Source organism: Labeo rohita, chromosome 1, assembly GCF_022985175.1.
Source record: "Labeo rohita strain BAU-BD-2019 chromosome 1, IGBB_LRoh.1.0, whole genome shotgun sequence".
Classification (NCBI taxonomy): domain Eukaryota; kingdom Metazoa; phylum Chordata; class Actinopteri; order Cypriniformes; family Cyprinidae; genus Labeo; species Labeo rohita.
Window position 1 is genome coordinate 20,103,336 of NC_066869.1, and position 24,416 is coordinate 20,127,751.

General features: G+C 38.5%; 2 protein-coding genes across 4 annotated transcripts in view; one reads left to right on the forward strand and one right to left on the reverse strand.

Moving 5' to 3' along the window:
* Window positions 1–2,146: 2,146 nt before the first annotated feature.
* c1h19orf67 (chromosome 1 C19orf67 homolog) lies at window positions 2,147–5,983 on the forward strand. 3 transcript variants are annotated; one of them, XM_051110406.1, is made up of 8 exons: window positions 2,147–2,273; window positions 2,575–2,692; window positions 2,770–2,953; window positions 3,034–3,178; window positions 3,253–3,353; window positions 3,499–3,681; window positions 5,281–5,454; window positions 5,725–5,983. In XM_051110406.1, exons 2-8 carry the CDS (start codon window positions 2,590–2,592, stop codon window positions 5,867–5,869), a joined length of 1,035 nt encoding a protein of 344 aa, XP_050966363.1. In that variant the 5' UTR covers window positions 2,147–2,273; window positions 2,575–2,589; the 3' UTR covers window positions 5,870–5,983. The 3 variants fall into 3 exon arrangements, with proteins under 3 accessions (XP_050966363.1, XP_050966379.1, XP_050966370.1); XM_051110413.1 differs by lacking the exon at window positions 2,147–2,273 and adding an exon at window positions 2,301–2,427; XM_051110422.1 differs by lacking the exon at window positions 3,499–3,681.
* Window positions 5,984–6,103: 120 nt separating this feature from the next.
* prr36a (proline rich 36a) overlaps window positions 6,104–24,416 on the reverse strand; it is a 28,012-nt gene continuing 9,699 nt past the window's right edge. The window contains exons 2-6 of the mRNA XM_051110392.1: window positions 18,684–19,394; window positions 18,341–18,404; window positions 14,298–14,455; window positions 11,588–14,212; window positions 6,104–9,533 (exon numbers count right to left, since the gene is read on the reverse strand). Coding sequence (XP_050966349.1) covers window positions 8,509–9,533; window positions 11,588–14,212; window positions 14,298–14,455; window positions 18,341–18,404; window positions 18,684–19,284 — 4,473 coding nt within the window. The 5' untranslated portion in view covers window positions 19,285–19,394 and the 3' untranslated portion in view covers window positions 6,104–8,508. The remainder of the gene's footprint in view (window positions 9,534–11,587; window positions 14,213–14,297; window positions 14,456–18,340; window positions 18,405–18,683; window positions 19,395–24,416) is intronic.

The following is a 24,416-nucleotide window of genomic DNA, read 5'->3' on the forward strand; positions in this document are numbered from 1 at the left end:
TAGCCTTGCAATGTGCATGTGTGTCTTCACCATCGCGTGATCATGTTGGAAAGGTCACGCATAGTTGGTTCTTTGTGTACTTCGGTTCAAAAAGGTAGGGTAGGGCAAAAAACTCCATCTCATTTTCTCCTCTAACTTCAAAATTGTCAGTAAAGAGCGTGTGACTTTCTTTGCACATTCACTTTGTAAACACTGGGTACGTCACGCACAAATGCTTACGTAATGCATGAGGTTCCGCTAGTGCAAGATGACATTTGTGTTTAAAAAGTATATACATGTTTTATTTTTTTAGAAAATGAGCGGTCGTTTCATTAGATAAGACCCTTAATCCTCAGCCGGGATTGTGTAGAGTGCTTTGAAGCTGTATTAAAACTGCAATTTAGACCTTCAACTTGTTGACTCCCATTGACGTCCACTATGGAGAAAAATCCTGGAATGTTTTGCTCAAAAACCTTAATTTCTTTTTGAAACCTTCATTTTCTCCATGACATTTTGGATGACATAGTGGCGGGCAAATTATCCGGAAATTTTTATTCTGGAAGTGAACTAATCCTTTAAACCTACCAGGCTTCCACTTGACCATTTGTTTTTTGTTCCCTAGTGTTTAAGTGGGCTTTAAAATCGCGAGTTTGTGTGTATAACGTTTTTATGAGACACACTTATAATGTTGCAAGATTGCAAGTATTTTTTTTTACAAAAATGTATTAACACATCATAATCTCTATGCATACTCATCTGTGCACCAATAAAATATTAAAACTTTACGTTTTACTATCACTGGAAATTTTCCTCATAATCTCGGGACCTTCTGGTCTTCTGAAAATGATTGTTTCTGTGCAGAACTTCTCCAATCATTTAGTCCAGAGTAGTGCAAAAGTTGACAAAAAACTAATGATTTACTAATTATTTATAGAATTTAAAACTATTCATATTTGCATATTACTAATAGCATGGTTAAACTATTGAGGTTTTGAGAGACCTGCACCAGCACTACCATGCAAGATTTGATTTTGCACCACTGATTTATAGTACAGAATTAAATATAGGCAAATATCACAATACTATATTTTGAAAAAGCCATGTCTTTTGTTAAAAAATGATGTTCATATCACATACAACCCTGGTATTCAGCTGGCCAATTTTGTAAAGTTGCTCATTCTACTCTGCATTTAAGCATGAAAATGAACTCAAATATAAATTAATTTCATAGTTATCAACAGTTTATATTAGGTTATCAAGACATTTGGGTGTGTGCTTCAAAAATAATAAGTGTTCATTGTGAAATAACTTGTTTTATTTGTGTCCAAAAAAACCATTGTCAACTAAGTTACCCACTAGAAAACCCCCCTCAAAAAGGAATGGTTTGTCCCATTCTCACATCATTTGCACAGTATGATGATATTTCCTCTAGAAGCACATAGATGAAACACTAGAAGTTATGTTCTCTCTCTTTCCTCTAATATTGGTTAAATTTGTTAGCAAACCTGTTAGCAAACCTGTGTCAATGAAAATATATTTCTAAACATACCAAATGCATGGTAGTTCTAGGCTTCCATGTCGAGTATAGGCCCAAAACACTAAAAATGTCAAATGAGTTAGCTGTCATATTTTATGCACATATTCCTACAGATCATCTTTATTTACATAGCACTGTATACAATAAAGATTGTTTCAAAGCAGCTATGCAAGGTCATGTTTGGGTTTTTGGGAAACAGGAAAATCTTTTTCTTTACATTGTCAAATTCTAAATGTACCCCTAATTATAGAATGACCCATGTACATACAGACAACATAGATATACATGTCTGTCCTGAAAACCCTCTGGCTCAGCCTGCTACAGTAGCCACGCCCCAAACTGTGAATGATTGGACAAACATTTTATGGTCCTGAGCCATCCACAGAAGATGAATAATGTTTCATAATATTTAAATAATACTTTATCATATTTAGGCTGTGAAGAGACTGTCAACCAGTATAACAAAAAACATTAATAAAAAAATAAAAAAATAAATTAAAAAAAAAAAACATACCCTACCTTTAACAGGCAAGTATAACTCGGATAGGCCTACCTGTTTTCGTGATTGCAGCAGGATTAGAATAGGAAATACAAATATAGTCATAACGAGTGGCCTTACAGCCCTTGAGGAAATACAAATATGGTCATAACGAGCCTGCCAACGGTTGAGGAAATACAAATATGGTCATAACGAGCCTGCCAACGGTTGAGGAAATACAAATATGGTAGTGGCACTACAACGGACTATATGCTTATAGTAAGTACTTAACTCAGTCTTTAACCGCGACAGTTTGCCACAGTTAACCAATGTTTTTTTTTATTTATTAGGCTAGTCACTGGTGAAATATAATGTACAGATTTATATTAATGGACAAGTTAACAATTAGTCGTCAAAGTCTGTGAAATTGCAGGTATTTGTAGTTCTGCTGTCATGTGTATTACGCTAACTGAAGTGTTTACATGCGATTAACGATTGTGTTGCGACGGTGCAGTTGTCAGTTACTTTAAAATGTATTTTTATATACTTTTTTCTCACAGAGCTTATTATTTCATGCTAGGTTGATTAACTCATAATGGCTAACACAGAGCAAGAGGAGTTGAAGTCTTCACTATGCGAGGAAAATGAAGCGGACCAGTCTCTGACAGAATTAGCAACGAATACACAAGCTTTTGAAGGTAATCAAGAAGAAATTAAAAGTAATTATTTCCAAATCCCAGCACACTGATGCACATAATATTGCTCTTTTTCACAGAAGACGCAATGGCGCCCTCGTTCGATGTTGAGAGGGGTTTCTTAGCTGAAGGTGCAGAAGGCGCAGGAAGTGCTTTGTCCAATCAGGATAAGAGAATGATGGATGAAAAAATCTCTCCGATTGAAAGGCAACTTGAGTACTTGCTGAACAAGGCGGATGAGCTTCAAACACAGCTTTTATGGAGGTACATTTTAGATATTTTTGTCTTTGTTTTAACAAACAAATGCTTTTTGAAAGCATCTACTCTTGTATGTTTTTTTTTAGCCGAGACTGCCTCCAGAATTATGGGTTTGCCCATATTGTCCCAATGTTTTTGCAAACTTGTCAGCCATATTTCACTTACCTGGAGTCCACAGCCAGAAACTCTGACCCCTTCCGTCCACCTCTATCCACATATATACGCTCACAGGTGAGAAACTGATTTATTCTGCACATCTTACACTGCACAACCCACATATTTAATGTGTTTGTATCCCATCACAGCTTTTGCAGTTTTCTCAGCAACTGTGTTCTCGTCTAGAACAGCTGGTATTGCTGTACGCCTCCTTCAGTTTGTTTTTACTGGAGGAATCTGATCCGCTGAGGTACAAACAGATTATAAATCATAGACAGATTTACAAATGAATGTGAGGATTGTAGTCACAAAATACAGAGGGATTTCACATTGGGTTATTTCTATTATTACGATTTTCAATATTGCAGATGTTTTACTATGTATCTTTTTTACAGTATCTCACACTTCTATATTGGCCAGTGTCAAATTGACAGCATGAAGCTGTCAATCTTCCGCTACTGTTGCCCCACCCCCTTTCTTGCCTCAGCCAATACGGGCCTGTACAAACGTATGCGCTGGAATGTGAAGCGAGAAATAGAGGGAGAAGGAGAAGGACAGACATATGATGGTGCAGAGTAGTAAGTGAGGTTCAGTCAGAGAGAATTACATTAACATTTAATCATTTAGCAGACGCTTTTATCTTAAGTGACTTACAACTGAGGATAACAGCAGCAATTAAAACAACAGAAGAGCAACAATATATAAGTCCCAGTTAGTCTAACACTGTAGTGAAGTGTCAAGTTATTATTTTTCATAATAATTAAAAGGAAAACGAGTACATGAAATGAAAAAAAAAAAAAAATAGAGAATACTAGTGTTAGAGGGTTACCTTTTTTATAAATAAAAAGAAAACAAGTAGATAGAATAGATATAGAACAGAGTAGAATTTGAGGGATTCTTCCATTTCTTTATAAAAATGAAAAAAGGAGTTTGCCAATTGTATATATAATTTATTTATTATTCATAATAATAATAATAATGTGTTATTATCAGTTAATAACAGCCTTGCAAAAAGGCCTAATATTACCTAATTTTGGTGCTGCTCAGTTCAAAAACATCAATAAAACTTTAACTTCGCATCATATACAAATTTGTCTTTCTTTTTTCATATTATATATCAGCTATGTATATCAGCTATCTGTGGAAGCCTGTTTCTGCATCTGAGAAAAAAAAAGAAAAATGGTTTATATTATATTTTATCTTATTTTATCTTACAATTATGACTTTTTTCTCATAGTGAGATATAGGCTAAACTCACAATTGCGAGTTATAAAGTCAGTATTGCAATATATAAACTCACAATTTTTACATTTTTTCGCAGAATTGTGTGATATAAACTCACAATTGCGAGTTACAGTCAGAATTGCGAGATATAAACTATAAATTTTTTTCTCGCAAATGCAAGTTTGTGTCTCGCAATTTTAACTTTTCTCACAATTGCAAGTTTATATCTCACAATTCTGACTTTTTTCTCTAAATTGTAAGATATAAAAGTTATAAAGTTTCAGTTTTAAGGGTAAAAAAAAAAAGATTGATATGTTCTCAGAATTGCAAGTTTATATCTCACAATGCTGACTTAACTCACAGTTTTGTGTTAAGCCAGAATTGCAAGAAAAAAGGTCAGAACTGTGAGTTTATATCTCACAATTCTGAAAGCAAAAGTCAGAATTGCTAGTTTGTATCACACAATTTTGAGAAAAAAAAAATCTAATTGCGAGATGCAAACCCACAATTCCGAGAAAAAAAGTCAGAATTGTAAGATAGAAAGTCACAATTACCTTTTTAATTTTTTTATTCAGTGGCTGAAATGAGCTTCCAGCTATCACCTTTAATGTACTTGGAATCATTAATATTTGTGCAAATTGGCTGAGAATTAAATATTTGCAACCTGGCTTAGAGGATGATATGAATCATGTCATTGAAAGCAAAAATGCTACAAAACGCACCATATTTTGTGAGAAAGTCTGATGTGCTAGAGCAAAACAGCCACTATTTTTGGAATCAGCACCCCAAAATTAGTAAGTACTCAATCAAGTACTGAATTTTATTCAGCAAATAGAATGCAACCAAGCAACATTTAGCACATGTTAGATGCAGAGGGAAACAATTACAGGCCTAACTGGCAAGGGATAATGTCATATCTTCGTCTTTATAACGACCATTTCCTACCTTCACAGTTACTTCCTGTGTTGTGAGGATGTCATTGAGGCAGCAGATGATAAGGATGGAGACGGAAGCTGTGAGAAGCAAAATACAGAAACCGATAGAGAGAATAGAGTCGAGAGGATTTGGTCTATTGGCCGGTGGATCCAGACATACCCTGACCCAGACACAGAGGACGTCACTGATTGGTAATGCATTTTTAACTTAAACCTTCAGTTTCATATGAAAAGATGGAGAAAATGATGATTAAATGAGTTATAGTTACTTATGCCATCATTTAACATATGGCATCTATACATTATTTTATAATTCCGTAGCTACAGTACAATAAGCTACCATAAGTCAAAGAAAAAACAAGCTAATTCTTGATAAACACATATCTGATAAGAGATCAATGTGTGAATATGTAACTTAAGAACAACACCTAGACGAAACTTAATTCTGTGTATATTTTGTAGGGCGCTGTGTTCAATTCCTTGTGGTCAGTACAAGCAGCTATTGTGTCTGGGAAGTGAGGAGCCCTCATCCTGCACTGCTACAGACTGCCTGCTGGGGGTGCTGTTGTCTCAGGAAACAGATGGCACATTTGGCATGAAAACTTGAGGTGGTGCTTGCATAGGGCCTCACCCATTCTGGATAGAGCCTTTGGTTTATTGAAATCAGATGTAAGTACAGACAGAAAAATCTAACGCCTGTCAGTTTTTACAAATTTTCAAACACTGTTTTTATAGTTCATTCATAGCTGTTATGGTTATTGTTCTGCCATATCAGTTTGTTATATGGTAAATAATTTACACTAGCGATAGAAAACTCATTAAACAGAGTGAAAGTTCAAGATTAAATGTCAAACCAACTTTATTTTTCATGAAAACATTAAAATACAGTGGCTGTCCAAGTAATTCGTTACAAAGTCCAGAAACAAAACCTGCTGGCAGCCAAGGCTCACTGCCTACTTTTCTCTATAAAACAAAGAAATAAAACAATCCTTCCTTTTAAAACAATAAATTACAAAAATATACACAATAAAAGACAGAAGCAGTTAAGTCTTTCCACAATTGGAAAACACAGTAAAGATCAGTGGAGATGGGTAGAGCATTATGAATAATGCTGTTGTATTCCTTCATATGTCTTGTAAATCAACCCAGTCAAAGCTATAAAGTTATTTTCAGTGCATTTTTTACTGCTGGTTCGTGTGTCGATACAGTAGCTTTCCCTGTATGGTGTTTGTAACTGTGATATGTTAAACAACAGTAGTTAAGCCAAAATACAATGAAAGACAAAATCTACCTGGAATCCCTGTTCCCTGATTAAAATGTAAAGCGGTTCCTTTGATAAAAGTTTGATTTAAATAAATGCTCCTACATTTACAGTGTACAAACACAATATTATACAAATCTCTAAACTACTTCACAGCACTAGACAAATCGGCAGTACACACCAGTACAGCACAAATGAAATTAAAACAGTAATCTCTCTTCATAATACAGTAAACAGACTTTATCATTGTCCCTTTAAAATAATATACATGTACCATCACATATGACAAAAAAACGATAATAGGGGCTACAATAATCAAATTGTGCTTGAACGTTTCACTGGGCCAACCTCATTCAATTCATTCAGACAAACAAAACTCCTCACCAGACTCACAAACATCAATGTTTAAACAACATTCAATTTTATCATTATTAGTATAAATTTGGGTGAACATAATAGGCCAACTTTTTTCTTTTCTTTTTTTTTTTTCTTTCTCGGTGGTGGCAGAGAAATACGTAGAGACCAAACAATTCAGAGCACTTCAGAAAGACATTTTTTCCATTCATACTAGATGAGATCTAACAATTTCTCTAACCAAATTAGAGACAGTAAACACTTGGGAGGCTATTGTGACACAGTGTATGAGAGTGCTTATTTAGCAAAAAGTCCTTCAGGTCCTCTAAATGTCAGAGTCAATCTCAGGCACAACAAACCAGAAAACTTAAACTGCATGAGTGCAGTTACAAGAGCTGCTCCTTTTTCCTCAGATAGATACTAATCATTCATAATTCGGACCGGTAGGGGAGGCACAGTGTTCAGAAGGTTCACAGTAAAGATGATCATTTGATATAGCTGCACAGTTTTTCCTGTGTCATTAAAAATATAATAATAATATAATTAAAAATCCCTGTAATGGCAAAGCGTCTGGTGTCAGCCATTTTTAAAATGCTACAGCAGTGCATATACTTGAGGAAAAAAAAAAATCATTACTTAGTACTTCATGAGTCATGCTTCTTTAAGATAAGGATTAAACCAAAAACAAAACCAAATCAGTTTAAAATTTTGGATGGCTGTGCATGCTTTGGAAAATATGCAATACCGTCTTGTATTTTAGCATTATCACAATTACTCAATTAATTAAACATTTCCATTTGGATCAACTACAGCTGTTGAATCAGCAAATTTACTTTAAAATACTCTCCTTAACTCCTGCAAATCGTGTCAAACAGTAGAATGCGCAAGCAGAGAGTTGTTCAATAACTAATAATTTTGTGCAATTGCACAAGAACTAAATTAAACGTGTTTGGGTCTTTTTTTTTGTAATCAGCATAGTGCACAAAGACTGCTTGATCTGAATTTTGAACCTGCATGTTTCAATTTACCTCAAGGTTTTATCTTTTTCACTAATCTTCTGCTCAAAGTCAGAGAAAGGAGCCCATTTGGTTTTAACTTGCTCAGTCACGGAGTTGGCATCTTGCCTCCTTTGTGGGTAGAAGGCTCAATAATGAGTAAGAGATAAATGTATGTAGCTCAAGCCAGCTAGACATCTCCATTAAGCCTCAAGGAAATGGCCTTTTGGCATGAGGGCAGGTCAGATATGGCTGATCAATTTGGCAGGGAGGTTGTATCAGCGGCATAAAGCATGGACTGTAGTGTTTCATTGCTTTTGGATGAGCAGGGAGTGGAAATGAAAGCTTGCTGCACTAGAATAACTGTCAGTATGAACACAAATCAAAGAGAGGGCAAGATGGTGATAGTCCAGCACACTGTGCAGTATCAGTTTCAGGTTCACACAATTTTCTACTCTGAAATACTGCAGAACAAAATTGGATGAACCAGTCAAATGCGTGACTACATCCTAAGTAAGATTTTGCCAAGAGAAGACTCCATTATCTAATGCTACAACATGCGCTTTCCTACTGGTGGACCTTCATCTCAAGTATCTTGAGTCCAAAAGTTTATATTTGGTAAGCATTCAGCTTTCCTTAGTGATGTGTCTCCAGTTCTACAACGGTCCACTCACCCTGAGCAGAGCTGCCTGGAGCCTCAGGTGAGAAGCTGCTCACAGATGTCACAGTGGCTGAAGGGGGTGTCAAAGGTGGCAACAAGTTAGGCCACAGGCTGCTTTCAAGAGGGCTGAGTGTCCCACCTGCTCCTCCAGGTAGCAGAAGAAGTGGCGAGCAACCATCACCTGCAAGCAGTAACGTCTGATTGATAAGCTGCTGGACAATGTCCACCTTCTTGCACCAGTCGAACTCCAGAGGTGTAGGTCGTTCAGGAAATCCCAAGGGAGAACTGTCTTGGTCTGCTGAAGGTTCTGTCTCCTGAAGCTCTCGCTGTGGACCCCGAGTAATAGACTCTGGGGAAGGTGTTGTACATTGTGAATAAAGCTCAGCAGAGTCATTTTCTTCAGTGCATCTTTGCACATCTTCTCCAGGGCTTACATTAAAGGAATTTTTATCTTCTACTTCCTCAACCACTCCTTGGCCTTCCTCCTCTTCGTCTTCTGAGTCACTCGTTTCCACAGTTTCATAGATGGTGGTGAGACCTGATGAAGGAGAGTGGACAACTGGTGTATGGACCTTGTGTTTTTGCTGTTGCTGTTGTTGTTGTTCAAGTTCTTGTTGCCACTGCATGATCTGCTGTCGCTGCTTCAGTTCTTGCTCTTGCTGCTTAAGTTGTAACTCAAGTAAAGATCTCCTCTGTTCCTCATCTTGCTGCTCTCTCTCATTCCTTGCTTGTTTCTCCTCTTTTGCTTCTTCCGGTTTAGCTTGTTCTCGATTACGTTTCTCCTGCCGTTGCTGGATCTCATGAAGGTGCTGTTGGTGTTGCTCTAGACATCGGAGCTGGGTGTTTGACACCATGTTTGGTATTCTGGGAGGGAGGTCGGTGGGAAGCCGTGGTGGTTGGGTCACATGGGGAGCACGTGGCCGGAGACGAAGTTTGGATGACATCGTCATTTGGATGGAAAGCAAGTCATTTGGTTGTGGTGGAAAGTGGGAGTTTCTTTCTGTGAATGAAGCAAACGTGTTAAAAAGGAGAGTTAAGCAGAATGCAATAAAGCAATAACGTCAAAGACTGTAGAGTGTGGTGAAGCAGAAAAAGCATTGTGGGAAACAAAATTGTTGGATAGAAGATTAAATAATTTTAGTGGAGAAGAAATGAATAACATAACTAATTGGTGACATTCTCTCAAAAACATTTTGTGAAGATATTTGTGCAATAAAAGTGGCTACACCCTGTATATGCAGTAACTATTGTGAAGAGCAAACAAAAAAAGAAGCAGCAGATGAGATAAACAGTCTCCCTTAATGTGACAAGCTGAACACATGCAAAAGTGAGCGCTCACCATGCACAGTACAATACAGCGTGAAGCAAACATTTTTTTTTTTACAATGAGAAAACATGACCCATCAATAGACCCATGCATATAAAATAAAACATGCTTTACACAATAAGCCACCCCAGTGTACAGCATATTTCTTTGATGAGGGTGAGCATGCTTAAACAGGAAAAATTACAGAAAAGTGCACTGTGCAAAGCAAGTCCAGTTTTGGCCATTAAGAACAACCCAGCGTTGGGATTTATTGAAGTCCAATTAGTCCAGGTAAATGTGTCAAGCCAGGTCCTTTCAAATAGCTTCAGCTCAAACTGTTAATAATCAGACTGATTAAAGCAGTTGCACCCAGTTAGTCCCAAAGTGGAAGGTGTGCAAAGTCTACTCCAGAAGCAGCGGTATCAAAATACAAAGATGGAGAACAAAAAAAAAGGAGGTGGAGGACTTAAAGCACCTTGATAGAGGGTGAGATCCAGGAGGTTGGTGGGGTCAGATCTTCTTTTTCCTCCTCTGGATGGTAGGGAGTTGAGAGGAAGGCGGGGTCGAAAAGGAAGGGAGGAGGAATACAAGCAGAAGGAACATACTGGCATAGAAAAAACACTCTCCTTCTGCTGCAAGAATCCCGTTTTCTTTACATAATTCGCTTATAGAATGTTTAATGTGTTTTGTGTGCAAGTTTACACCATGAATACCATGAATTAGTGTCTCAGCTTTATGTAGTAGTTCTACTTTGTTTCTAAAAATTGAATATCTAATGCAGGGGTCTCCAAACGTGGTCCTGTAGGGCTGTTGTCCTGTAGAGTTTAGCTTCAACCCTAATTGCACGTGTGAATTAGCTAATCAAGGTCTCACTAGGCATACGAGAAACTTCCAGGCAGGTGTGTTGAGGTGGGTTGGAGCTAAACTCTACAAGATACCAGCCCTCCAGGACCAAGTCTGAAGACCCTTGATCGAATGAATATACAATGAATATACAAAGAAATCTTCATTGTTACTTAAAATGTGACCAATTTGCGACAGTCCATAGTGATTGAACAGTTGGCATCAAAACAAACCAGTGCAAATAATCTTAAAACCCAAACAAACATCAAGAAACATACAGAGAAAAGAGAAATCATGTTAAATATCTAACCTTTATTTAACGCTAAGACATGAAGTACTCCAAATAAACCAGACATAAAAAAGTAAGGGGTTAGCAAACCCTAAAGTGCAGAAGAGAGAAACGTGAGGACAGGATATGGTGACGATGGAAAAGGGATGAAAGACTGGTATTTAGTTAATAGACAACAGAATACAAAAAGCAATGAATATGCATTCGTTCAGTAAAAAAGAATTGGTAAATACACACAAAATATGTTGAAAGTCCATTACATTGTTCATTTTTCTTCAACGATTACTTTTGTCATTTTGAACGACTCCACAATTTCATGCCAGTTTAGACCAACACCCATTATTAGATTTAAAAAGAACAGTTGAGAAAAAACGGTCACTTTTAGTGTAAATGGTAGTAGCTATTGCACATACAGGTTCTAAGCCATATACTTATAAATGTAATTTCAACAGCTGTATCATATTGTGAAAGTGGCACTGCTGAATGAGTGTTTTCTTAACTGAATAAAAAGACATCATTAACAGGGAAACCCCAAGCTAGACAAAACCCTTATATAGAGATGACATCAACAAGGTACACTGGAAGGTGGATTTTTAAAGTGCACTCTATACATTACCTGCCAGGGGACTATCAGTTTTTTCGCATATAGTGGAGTAGTAGGGATGCTGAGTGTCAAGATCTTGGTCCTCCTGCAGGTGCTGTGGGGATGAAGGATCAATCAAGCCAGACTCTAATGGTACAGCTCCTGGTACCGAATCAGGCTCAGGCAGCTCTCTGGACTCTCCACACAGCATGTACTGCTGCTCTGGGTGTGACCGGATCTCTCCATGTTGGCTGTTAATAGGGTCAATCTTGTCCCCAGATGCAGAAGTGGGTATTAGGGTCAACTCTTTAAGAAGAGATGGATCCTTTGCCTCATCTGGGAGCTGCTCTTCATTTTCTAGAGAAAAGATGCCAGGACTCTTGCTGCAACTCTCGGCAGATGACTGGGCATTAGAGTTGGAAGTCATGTAGTCGAAGCCGTAGGATGCAGCAGAAGTGGCAGACTGAGGGGTCTCGCTACCACCACCACCACCTCCGTTCTCCCCACTCATTTCTTCAGATTCCTCGAGAGTGGACAAGTTATGCTCCACAGGTGCTGTTCCAAAGACATTCCCAGTGCCAGATACTTCAGCTTGAGGGTCACTTATCTGCATTTCACCTTCGGTGTCACTTGCCTCATCCTCAGTTGCTGACGAAGGAGATGATGGGGCAGTTGCTGGACCACCCAGTACATCATCAGCTGGCAGAGTTTCGGGTTCTTCTTCCTCATCAGCACGTTCAAGGTGGATGCCTAGATCCTGCATGATGTCTGGCAAGACAGCAGGGACTGGGTTTAGTGGTTCTGGCTGGAGCTCTACTTTAGAATGAGTCTCAATATCCAAAAAGTTGTTGTCTTTCAGCTCTTCTGGTATACTTGTGTCTCTGGGACTGTCGGATGCTAGGTCAGGGTCACTGGAAGTATCAGACAGGAACTTGCAAGTTTGAGAGGGTGTTAACCCTGGTTTGAGGCTAACACTCCCCTCTGCAGCAGCTACTTGGGCTAGTTGAGGTGTGCAAGGTGGAGGCTCTAAAAGGTTTGATGGAGAGCCTCCTTCAGAGGTAACATCAAGTCTTGCTTGAGCAGGTGTCTGTGTTGGGGTTTCTGGGTCTGCTTGCCAACATTCAGGGGAAGGACTTGAAAGAAGTGTTGAGGCAGGTTGTGGTGGCTGGGCCCAGGTATCTGCAAAGTAACTAGGCTGGTTCCACTGGGTTGCCAGAGGTGCAGAAGGAACCAATGGAGGAGGCTGGATTCGGTTCAAGTTGTCTAATCTATAGTCTTCAGTCAAGTCATCTTCATCTGCATTCCCATAACTTTCAAGTCCGCTCTCAGTAATGCCCTCGCTTGCCATTTCTACATCTTCATCTTCTTCGTCATCCTCATTGTCATGATGCTGCCTATTAGAGTCCTCTGCTCTTTCTGACCCAACCTCCATGTCACAGACTCGATCGTCATCATCATCATCCTCCTCATCATCTTCATCCTCATTAGTAAGAATATCAGAAACCTTCTCAAAGTCAGGGGACCCAACAGATGCACCTTCACCATCAGCTCCTTTAAGGCTTGCATCCCCTAGATCATCCATGCTCTCTGTGCCCTCCAGGACACCTGGAGCACTTAGCTCTGATGCTCCCTGCTGGCTGCAACTCACATCCTCAGAGTCAAGCTCAGAGAGCAAAGCTCCTGCCCGCCAAACGGAGCCAGCAAGCCCAGCAGACCCAGGTCGAGACTCTTCAGTAGGCTGGGTGCCACTCATTTCTGATAGAGACACTTGTTGACTGCCTTCCCTCTCTTCTTCTTCCACATCTTCATAACAGTCACTGTTAATCTGTTCAGCTTTTTCAACCGCCTCTATGCCAGTGGACACTATGGCAGCAGCAGAGTTATCAAATTGTGAAGCCGTTAAGGTTTCCCGCTCAGTTTCTTCCTCTGGAACTGGTGCCACAGCTGCAACTTCGTCAACTATTCCAGATGGCTGTTCTTCAGATTCTTGATCAACTACAGTTGATGTCGGACAAACCACTTCAACAGAACCAGCTTCTATTAAGGCCTCTTGAGCCTCTGGCTCAGTGTTTGAAATATCCAGCACATTTTGGGAGTTGACATTAGTGACCTGCATGTCTACCTTCTCCTGAACATCTAAAGAAGAGGTTGGGACATCCAGAGAGCTCTCTACAGTTGGAGTAGCTTCAGGCTCTGAAACAGATTCTTCCCCAGCTATTGCTGCAGCTGTGGCTACAGCAACAGTAGCTACTGCAGCTGCTGAAAGCTGCATAGGTTCTGCTGCAGGTTCTTTATCTTCAGGTTTTGTTGCAGGTTCTTTATCATCAGGCTTTCCTTTGACAGACTCTGTCGGTTTAGCTGGCTGAAGCTTCGCACTGACCATGCTACCTGGTGGTTTGTGACTGGGAGATGCCGCAGTGTTCTTGCCTGATGCTGGTCGTGAGAGATTGTTTCGTGGACTAGGAGGAACCTTACGTGTAGGTACACTTTTTTTGTCATCTGGTTTGGGTTGAGGTGCTTTGACGGCAGGTAGAGGTCGTTTGGTAGCTGCTGCTGGTTTAGGAGCCTCTGAAATTGAAGGCTTGCTGGCAGCAGGACGGGATATTGTTGAGGCAACTGTTTTTTTCGCAGGTGCTGTAGTATTTGTTTTTCCAACATCTATAAATGACAAATATTGATAACATTATGGAATGAACAAAAAAAACAAACATAAATACAAACATTCCCACAAAAGGTACACCACCTTTCCGAACAGCTGATGCTGTAACCAAGGGTTTAACAGGCTGTTGTGCAGCACTGCGGCTTGTTCTTGGAACTGCAGAAGTAGATGTAGTTGTACCGGTTACTGTTCTTCCTGTAGCTGAAGTAGCAGCTGGTCGTGGGGCAGAACTTCCAGTTGCCCTACGAGAGAAAACAAAAGAAAATTGTGAGCAGCTTAGAAAAAGCTACCTGTTTGATGTTTGCCATTTTTGCATGTGTTTTACACATTCAGATGAGGGAGTTTTAAGATGTAGTTGCTTGTTTCATTGTAACGCCTTCCGAGATATTGTTTTTTTTTGCCGGCACATGCACAAAACAGGCTCTTATCAAACCAGCTTCCTGTCTTGGGTAGTAAATCTGTAGTCCGCATGCGTACCATCAAGCAATTTCAAGCAGCACTAGAAAACCAATCCACTGGGGCCATTCATCAACTAATGCATCTACATCCCATTTCTCGAACCTGAGAGAAAATGACTTGGGTAGGGAGGAAACAGGAAAAGGTGGGGAGAAGTGGTGTTATGAAGGGAGTAGGAATGGAGATGGGTAAAGCGTTTTGCATTAGGGAGAAATGGATGATGATCATTTCTTTCAGTCCAGCCTACACCTCCTTAATGCAGCTGCTTCCTAGTTTCCCCTATCATGTTCTCATAGGGGAGAATTAGTCATGAGAAGATCACTTGCATCATCTTACATGCAATTTAATAGATGCTTTTAGGCTTGCAGCTTTGCAGTTCACAAATTGCCCTTAACTAGATGACTGACAGTCATATTTGCCCTAACTGGACCTAACACTCTAATAGGATCTGATAAGGTTCTCGCTTACAGCCTGCTTTATTTGGTGCACAACAGGGTATGCATCACAAAAACAAAGAACGCTAGTGAAAATGCTATGGTCACAGTTACACCCATACACCTTGACACTGTGATAAAATCTACTAACCAAAATAACAGGCTACAACTAATGAAACCTAATAGTAATAAGACAATCATTATCAGAGTAATATGCAAGAAAAACTGATGACTTATTAGCATGATATAATTAAATACAGTAAAACACTGCAGAATGCCATTGGAACAGATTAACGTCTGTTTAAATGTCATGACCTCTGCACTCTGCATTAGCCTTTATGATCAAAGACTTCTTGTAACCAAGAATCAGAGCCATCAGAACTTCAAAAGATAAGCATGCTCAATTCAATGCCAGTAACCACAGCTCAAGACATAGTCCAGCTCTTTGCACAGACGATACAGGCAATGAGAACACTTCTATAGTAGCACACAATAGAATCAAATGGCTTGGCCCCAAATTCCAAGACTATAACATCTCCCCCACAAATTATTTAGAAACAACGGCCAATTGTTAAAGAATGAGAACAAAAGAACTGGAGTTTCCCATTACAATTCTGTGACCTACATAAAGTTTATTTGTACTAACAAGGACACCGATTAAACCATCTTTGGCCAAATTAAAGACCACAACTACAGGGAGACATAGGACTGCAATCGCTTTACATAAATAGAAAGCATTACAGTATAAAATAAGCATAGCACAGCAACAACTTTGCAATTTTATCTTCTTTTCTGTAGCATTATGCCTATTAAAGGCACCAAAACTCAATTAAAATGATGCAGATGGAAAGTACAAACCAAGAAGTTTCCACAGAAATGTTGACCTCAGGCATCCAAATGCTTAGGCTTTCACAAAAAAAAAAACTTTGCTTTTCTAGGGCTCATTATACTTGTGGCCAAACAGAACAAATTGCCATGGCTGTCCTTTTGATAAGAGAAAAGACTAGCAGACAATAAGATTATTGTCCAATATGTGTATTATTTTTCCAGCAAAATAATGTTATGGAGAAGTTTAAGATGACAAAAAAAAAAAAAAAAAAAAAAAAAAGGTCAACGACGTTCCTATAGGAACAATCTCCTTTTAACACAAATGGAAAGAACACAACATCCACTGGCACAGACATTTGCATATCAATATTTAAGTTTTAATTAAGTAATAGCCATTAGGATGAAGGTACTATTCCGGATTACATGAGTGTCACTCAGCAAAGCCTTGGGGCAATGAATTTCCCTTACATTCCAGTTAGAAATTGTTTTTAAACTTTTAGCTACTCCATTCATTCTAGACCTTTAAGGGTGTGTGAGCCTTTTATTTTCAACCTCATTAGCACCATTTCAAAATTTATAAGCTCATTCATTTTTAAATATTTGTCTTGTGGTGTAATGTAACAGAAGCCATCTGGTTTACCAGTAATTTTGTAGCAAAGGAAAAAAGGAAAACAAACGTTGAAAGGTTAACCAGCAGTTTGGTTCAAGGGAAATTAAAATGGTCGATGACACAAGAATTGAAACATTCAAGAGGCTCACTTTGCAACATAGACAAAAAAACTCAGAATGCAAGGGAAATATGATTTGGTAAGCACAGCACTTATCCAAGTTCCATGAAGCTACAAACTAAGTAAGCGAGATGGCTGGTTGCAAACAACCCTGGCAAGTAACCTTTTTTTTTTACCTCACAACATTACCCACAAACTGGCAAAAAGTCTTCTCCTAGGAATGCCAGAAATATCTAGTCAGAATATATACATAGAACAAAGTAAGAGTGAAAGAGAAGATGAGAAGAGGGGGAGATGCTGTGATTGCATCATGATGAGACTTTGATGGAGCTAGTTTGCATTTCCCACAGTGGGAGTGTGATTGTGTTTCTGCACTGCAAACATTTCATTTGCAGCTGCAGTGAGTATATATATTGTGTGACATGAAAAAGGAAAACAGAGAGATCAAATGAGTTCATATTCACACACACTATTCAATGGCTATTGAGTTACAGACATTTCATTCCAGACTGAATTCAGAGTCAGCGCAGAAACACACAGTGTGCACACAAACCACACCCTATAGTCCTGTTTGCCTAAAACAACGCACATCCAACAAAAGTGAGTCTAAACAGCCTTGTATAGACCTTTTTCCTGAGTAAACGATAAGCAACGTCATTACGAATTCTAACTTCCGATTGGATGCTCTTACACTCATTAAACACTGACAAATGATGGTCATTGCGGCATTGCAAGGTGATGACGCTATGGAGCCATGTGCTTTTTAAAAACATTTTAATAGGTTTCGCATTAGATCAATCAACTCTATACTCTAATTTGACTAGAAACACTGGAGACTGGAAATGCAAAGCATGTCTTTCCTTTTCTATGCAATGTGTGCTACTGCAAGATGACCATTTCTGGTTATAAAGCATGTACTTTTTTTTTTTTTTTGAACAAAATGAATGATTGTTTTAGTAGATAAGACCATTATTCCTTGGCTGGGATCACGTAGAAACCTTTGATGCTGCAATGAAACTGAAATTTGGACCTTCAACCCATTGGCTCCCATTTAAGTACACTGTATGAAGAAAAATCCTGGAATGTTTTTCTTAAAAAAAAAAAACATATCAATCCTAATCATTATCAGAATCAAAACACTAAAATCTCTAAGTAAAACTGCTAAGTAAAATACAAAATATATAATCTTGTTTGAAAGAAACTAACAAGAAACTGAAGACAACAAAGACATAATTGATAAATGTAGCCAACTTGCATCATAAAAGCCATTTAACTCAAGCGAAGATACCAATTATCATTCCCAGAGAGTAGCATCAACAAAAAGAGCACTGTTGAGCCTATACTCTGGTAAAGCCTGATCTAAGCAGTCTTTCAGGGAGTCTGACTCACAAAAGGACAGAAACTTGAGCCAATAACCACTAGACAAACCAAAGATCATTCACTGCAAAAAAGCATGCCATTGATATTTGTATGACATGGCCACTAAATGGTGTGCAGAACACAAAGCAGTTCCCAGGCGTGACTTCATCCAAATCTATGCAGGAAATCTGCCTTATTGATACCTTAAAGCCACATCAAAAGTTGTGCAATCGCACACTTCCCAGCATTCCAATTTTCCATTTAAATGCAGTCAAATGTCCAAGCTCAAACTACTATCTAAATCTCCAAAAAGCTGCTTTACCTGTTAGTCTTGGGAGCTGCAGTGGGTTTGGCAGCAGGGGCAGCAGCTGGCCTTGGAGCAGGAGCTGAGGAAATGAAATTGAAATAAATCATGTTTTAAAGAAAAACCCAACTGGGATAGCTCAAGAAAATACTGGTGAAATGTAAAGATGAAAAGATCTATAATTAAATAAAATTACATTTCTATTTTACACAATGACTCACTGCATCTTAATAATGGAACCCATAAAGGAACATTTTCTAATTATGTTTAGTCATTGGTATATGCTCAAATCCAAACTTAGAAGACCAGAACTAAACTCTGTAAGTGACATAGTAAATCCATACATGCCAGGCCATCTTACCTGTGGTTTTGGGTTTGGTTGTAGCACTAGTGGCAGGTCTCTTACTCAGGCTGGTGGCTGTGCTGGCAGCCGGTCCTGTCTTTGTTCCACTGGCTGTGGTGGTTGTCGTTGATTTGCTAGTTCCAACAGTTGTGGCTTTAGGTTGGGCCCTTGAGGTTGTAATGGCAGTGGAAGAGCCAACTGGTTTCTTACTTAGACCAGAAGATCCAACGGTAGTTGTGGGTTTCTTCTTGTCTGCTGCCGCAGTGCTAGCAGGAATGGGTTTCTTGGTTGGGGTACCTGATGCAGTCTTCGTGACTCCATTAGCCACACGGCTTTGGGTTGCTTTGGGTCGTGTGCCTGGTCCAGTGGTAGCTGGACCTGCAGCAATCTTGCTTTTGACTGGGCCTTTGGGTTTGCTTTTCGCATCTGCTGCTTTCCCAGAAGCTTCCTTTACAGCTGGAGGAGCCGCTTGCTCATTTTGGGGTTCATCAGGTTGTGGGGGTGATGGTGTAGTGCCATTTTGAGATGCCCCGTCATTGCTGGCTGGTTCTGTTACGGGTTCTGTTGCTTCGGCTTCCATTGGTTCAGACGGTGCTGTGGCCACCCCATCAGGTTTCATCGCCAATACTACCCGATGACCAGTTGATGCTTAATATGCTCGCTGGATTCAGTGCAGCTCACACACTGAACCCAGAGATAACAGATGTGTTCGCCAACTCAATAACCGCCCTGTAAGAAAACAGGAAAGACGATTAAAGGCTATTTGCAGTGATTTTTTTGGCTCTATGCACCTGAAGCAACTTCATTTCAACTCCGTTGGAGAGCAACAGTCGCAGTTTGGCAGAGAAGTGATTTGCTGTGTGTAACAGAATTAAAGAATTCTAAGTAACCATGGAACTGAAAGAGGGTTTAAAAGTAAAACATTCCACTGCAAGAGGAAACAGCAGTTTTTAAAGGGAACCATCCCTATGAAGGGAAACTTGGAAAATACAGGAAGTGATACATTATGTAAGAACCAAAATACAAAAAGATCAAGTCCAGGTCGAACACCCGACATAAGTCCAGGTCATCTTTGTTTAGAGTCTAGAATGGAGTATCCTGTTAAATTTACTTTGTACTTTATACCATGATAATACAGGTGGTTACACATATATATTATATTTAACGGAAATTTTTGGTAATGTTTATTGCATTAATTTAGTGTTTTACCTCAATGCTTTGTCTTTGTGTGTATGACGCTCTGCACTAAATACGAGTATTGACCATGTTTTATAGATGCCTGTCCATTAAAGACCAATACTCATATATAAATGGGTTGTTGTAGTACTGTAATTATACAGTAATTCATAGTTTTTACTTGCAAAAACCATAAGGCCATAATTTTAATGATGACCTTACTAACTGTCTGGGTCTTGAACATGTCATTTGCATTGCTGAAGAGTCAGAAAGCTCTCAGACTTCATCAAAAATATCTTAATTTGTGCTCTGAAGATGAACAAAGCTCTTAGGGGTTTGGAACAACATGAGGGCGAGCAATTAATGACCATTTTAATTTTGGGGTGAACTAACCCTAAAACATTTCTGCAGAGTGCTGCAGAAAAGTGTTTTTGTAAGTATTTTGAGTTGGTCTCCAAGACATTAGTCTGAATTCAACAACAGGCTCCGTGAATTAAAGTATTAAGATGATTTATGGTTATTTATTTATTTATTTGTGTGGCTCATTTACACAGCATTCACCACCACCTGCTCTACAGAAATATGATGCCATTATCTGGACTTCATCTATCTGTTCATACAAACTAGTAATTTCCTCTGTCTGCCAAGTGTAAACAGAGATGGCATTATTAGAAAAGAATCACCATGTCCCAGTGTACATCTTTCTCATGAACACAGATTCAAATCTGCAACTTAATAACCCCAAATCAAAATTTGGCAGAATTCTAAAAGAAAAGAATTTCAATATAACCATTTCACTGGAGCACTGGACTACGCAAGTCGTCTTTTTTCCTTCAGGGACTGACGCAAAACATCGTCAGCAAAAAGATTGTGGCATGAGATTTGAAGAAAGAAGGATAAAGATTGAATGTGGTGGAGAGGGGGGCTGTGAACCCATTCACCCCTGTCCTTTCTCCAAACTCCTTTATTCAGAATCCTCTTCCCCCCTTAAACAGTTCTCCTTAACCACAACCCCCCTCTTTCTTCTACTCTTCTTCCCCTCCTCCTTTCCATCAGATCCGTTCCCTGTCTGCAGCCACACAGATGGCCCTAGCAGCTGAGCTATTGTTCTGGCTCTCCAACAAGCCCAAGCCACTAAACCAGAGAGCAAATACAGACAGAGAAAGGGGGAAATCGTGGGATGAAGTAACAATGACAAGGCAAGCAGAGAAATCAAATTTTAATGTGGCACTATCCAAGAAACGAGTGGACTCAAGTATGTGTGACAGAATCAAGAAGACAAAAACAAACACAAAACTGTCAATAAAAATGACGATAGCTCCTCAGAAATGTCCCTCAGGAGACAGAAAACAAAGAGGATGCATGACACGCGTTCTAAAAACTTGTCACCCTAGAGGCCAAGATGATAAATTGGGAGGTCATCGTTCTGCCCACAACAGGACAAAAATTACCCAGCAGTCCTGCTGATGTGTCTCCAAGGAGATGTGAAGATTAACAAGGGGACATTTGAACAACAACAAAAAAAAATCCAATTTATTCAGAAGACAAAGTTTCAGTATAAAACTTGCACAGCACAGATCCTCAGAAAACAAGAAAATAAGTTGAATCTACAATTACGAGTACAGCTGTTTTATATCCACTGCTCAGACTGTTTCCCATAAATATCACTCCATTAGTCATTCTCCACAAGAGCAAATGGCCTCATGCATGCAACTTGCGTAAATGTGAGTAAATTCGGCATAATTTGCATGTAAAACAGGCCTTCCCGAAAACTCTTCTCCAGATTCACAAATGCTTTATAAACATCATAATAGATAATTAAACGTGTACGTTAATCAATTCTAATCATTTGTAAATAGGGCGTGTGTGCACACTCATCCACAATTAGCATAATCCCCACCTATGAATTACAACTACATAAATTAGGTGCCCAAGAATGCAGTGGAATATTCTGGACTCCAATCTCAGGTTTGGAGTATATTGCATAACTGCAAAAAAAGACTAATAGACCATATGCCTAACAATGAATATTCAATTAACATGTCCACCAAACCATTTTAGCCAGTTGAAAATGTGAGGCGCTCTTCCGAAAACAGCCAGCTGGTGGCGCTTAAGAACGCTTTGGCGGCACAGCATTTTCCCAGCTGAGACGCTTTGGTTGCTATGATCCACGACAGTATCTTATTACTAGTATCACATTTTGAAGAATATTACTGAATAGAAAAATTAAGTAACCAGTAACATTAACATCTCCATTGTTGTACAAGTAGAATGGTAGGTCAGTGTGGTATTTGTCCCGCCCAGAAACGGTGTTAACCGAAAATTGTCCATCATTGACAGGATTTAAAAAATAAATAAATTAATAAATAAATAAATTTTAAAAATTTGGTAACAGAAAAATCTGAAGGCCATCCGTCACTTTGACAGATTACACTGAAAGTGATCTATTGTAAATTGTAGCTGTAATTCCCACCCCTGTCCAGTTTCATGACACTTTCATTTTTGTTCTGGATCCAGTGCTCTGTCACAAATCTTTTGCCATGCGTTTGATTACGCACAGGCAAGTACCTAAAGGCTACAACGATCTATTACGCCACATTAAAGAGCGCCAAAATGGTATTAATTGCTTGAATTTCCAAATTAAATGGACAGAATGTGAAATCTGAGACTTTGTTTCCTATCAAAAGTAACAAAGCACAGAGCTCAGCCTGTTGTGATTTATTGGATGGGAGGCGCACTATGCACCGTTCATTCATCAACTGAAAACAGCATAGATCGATTGGGATTTAAGAATAGATATTGGTTCATTACAATGAGAATCCGTTAAAAATCAAAAAAAAAAAAAAATAAAAAAATTTAAATTTTTAACCCAGCACTAGCATATTTTGTTGTGTTTAAACACAGTGCTGTTTTCCTGTAGGTTCATGAATAAAAACGAAACTGTGAACAAAAATAAAAGCATTTAAATGTGTTATTATAATTAAAATATGAAAATTAAAAAGACGGGTAATAATAGTTTATGACAGAATTTTTACGACGCTGTCTGTCAAAATCATGGACAATGTTAGTCTAACGCAACTTCTTGTCCTGCCTCACCTTTATTGATTGGATGGCTGGGTAAAGAGTGTCAGCGATGAGTGCTGCATTTTACCCAAAGTTGAACAGTTACGAAAAAGAAAATGCAAAAAACATAGCAAATGAACTGAATCAGATCAGAACAATCATCAGTTTGCCAAAAACAACATAGAACATTGTTATTTTGCAATGGTTTTTAATCAACATTTATAAAATATCACCAAAGTTTTGTGCAAATCTGTAATGGAAATGCACCATTAATGATACTATATCATATCATTATATATTTTTACTAATATTTTGGAAAAGTTTTTGTTCTCATATTTTCATAAAAGTTTTAGTAATTTTGTTGTCATTTTTAATATATTAATTTAATGTCTATATTACTTTTATTCATTTTTTTTATTCAGTTCATTCTAGTAGAACAAGCTGAACTAAATGAAAGAGAAATTGCCTTTGCAACTAGCCAAAACAAAATGCTGTATTTTTTTTCCACTTAACATTTAGTTTCTTTTAAGCAATGAAAAAAAAATGGTCTTATTTGTAGTTTCAGTTTACTATAACTCTGGTACACATAAAAGAGAAACCAGGGGAAAAGAGTAAAGTATAAGAACAAACTAACAAAACAATAAGGGGAGGGTAAGAAAGAATAAGATATTCTATAATGACTGCGTCTATAAAGCGGTAGGGTAGGTTCTTGTGTGTGTCCTTGTTTGACTGCATGAAGCAGTTGTGAGTGTTCACAATAACAGCGGAAAAGGGTAAAGCCTTCTAATGCAAACAGCTTAATCAAAAAGCATTGGCGATTACATCACACACACAGACACACACAAAGACACACACACATCACACACACATTTCACTCACTTCAAATAATAAAACAGACCTCTTCCAGGGAAATCTAACAGAAAAAGCACTTGTGGGCACACTCAGGTGCTCATGAAAAAAAAACCTGCTTTATCATCCAAACCAAAGCTGTCCACACTTTTAAAAATAAAAGGTTTCTTAAAGGGGGTTTTGCAGTGGTGCCATAAAAGAACCATTTATTTTTAGTGTGAAGAACATTTTTTCTATTAGTATCCATAAGCTTTTGTGGAATGGAAAGGTTCCATGAATGTCAGAGGTTCTTTATGGAACCACAGATGCCAATAAACAACCTTTATTGTAAAGAGTGTAGATAACTCTTTTCCACCAACAAATTTCCATGGCCTTTCCAGCTGTTCAACATTTTGATTCAAACTGATCGGGTAATGAATTTCAGACAGATGCATGAACCAATTCACCCAGTTTATTAAAAAAAAAAAAAAAAAAAAAAAAAAAAGAACTGGCTCAAATGAAACCGCTTATACTGATGTATATTCACTGTAAAAATTTCCATTACTTTAACACAATTTTTCTGCCATTTCCAGGATTTCAATGAAAGCAGGAACCCTTTCTGCCTCTCCACCATCAGTTAGCTGTTAGTAAACCTCATCCCAATCTTGTCCAATATCGTAATCC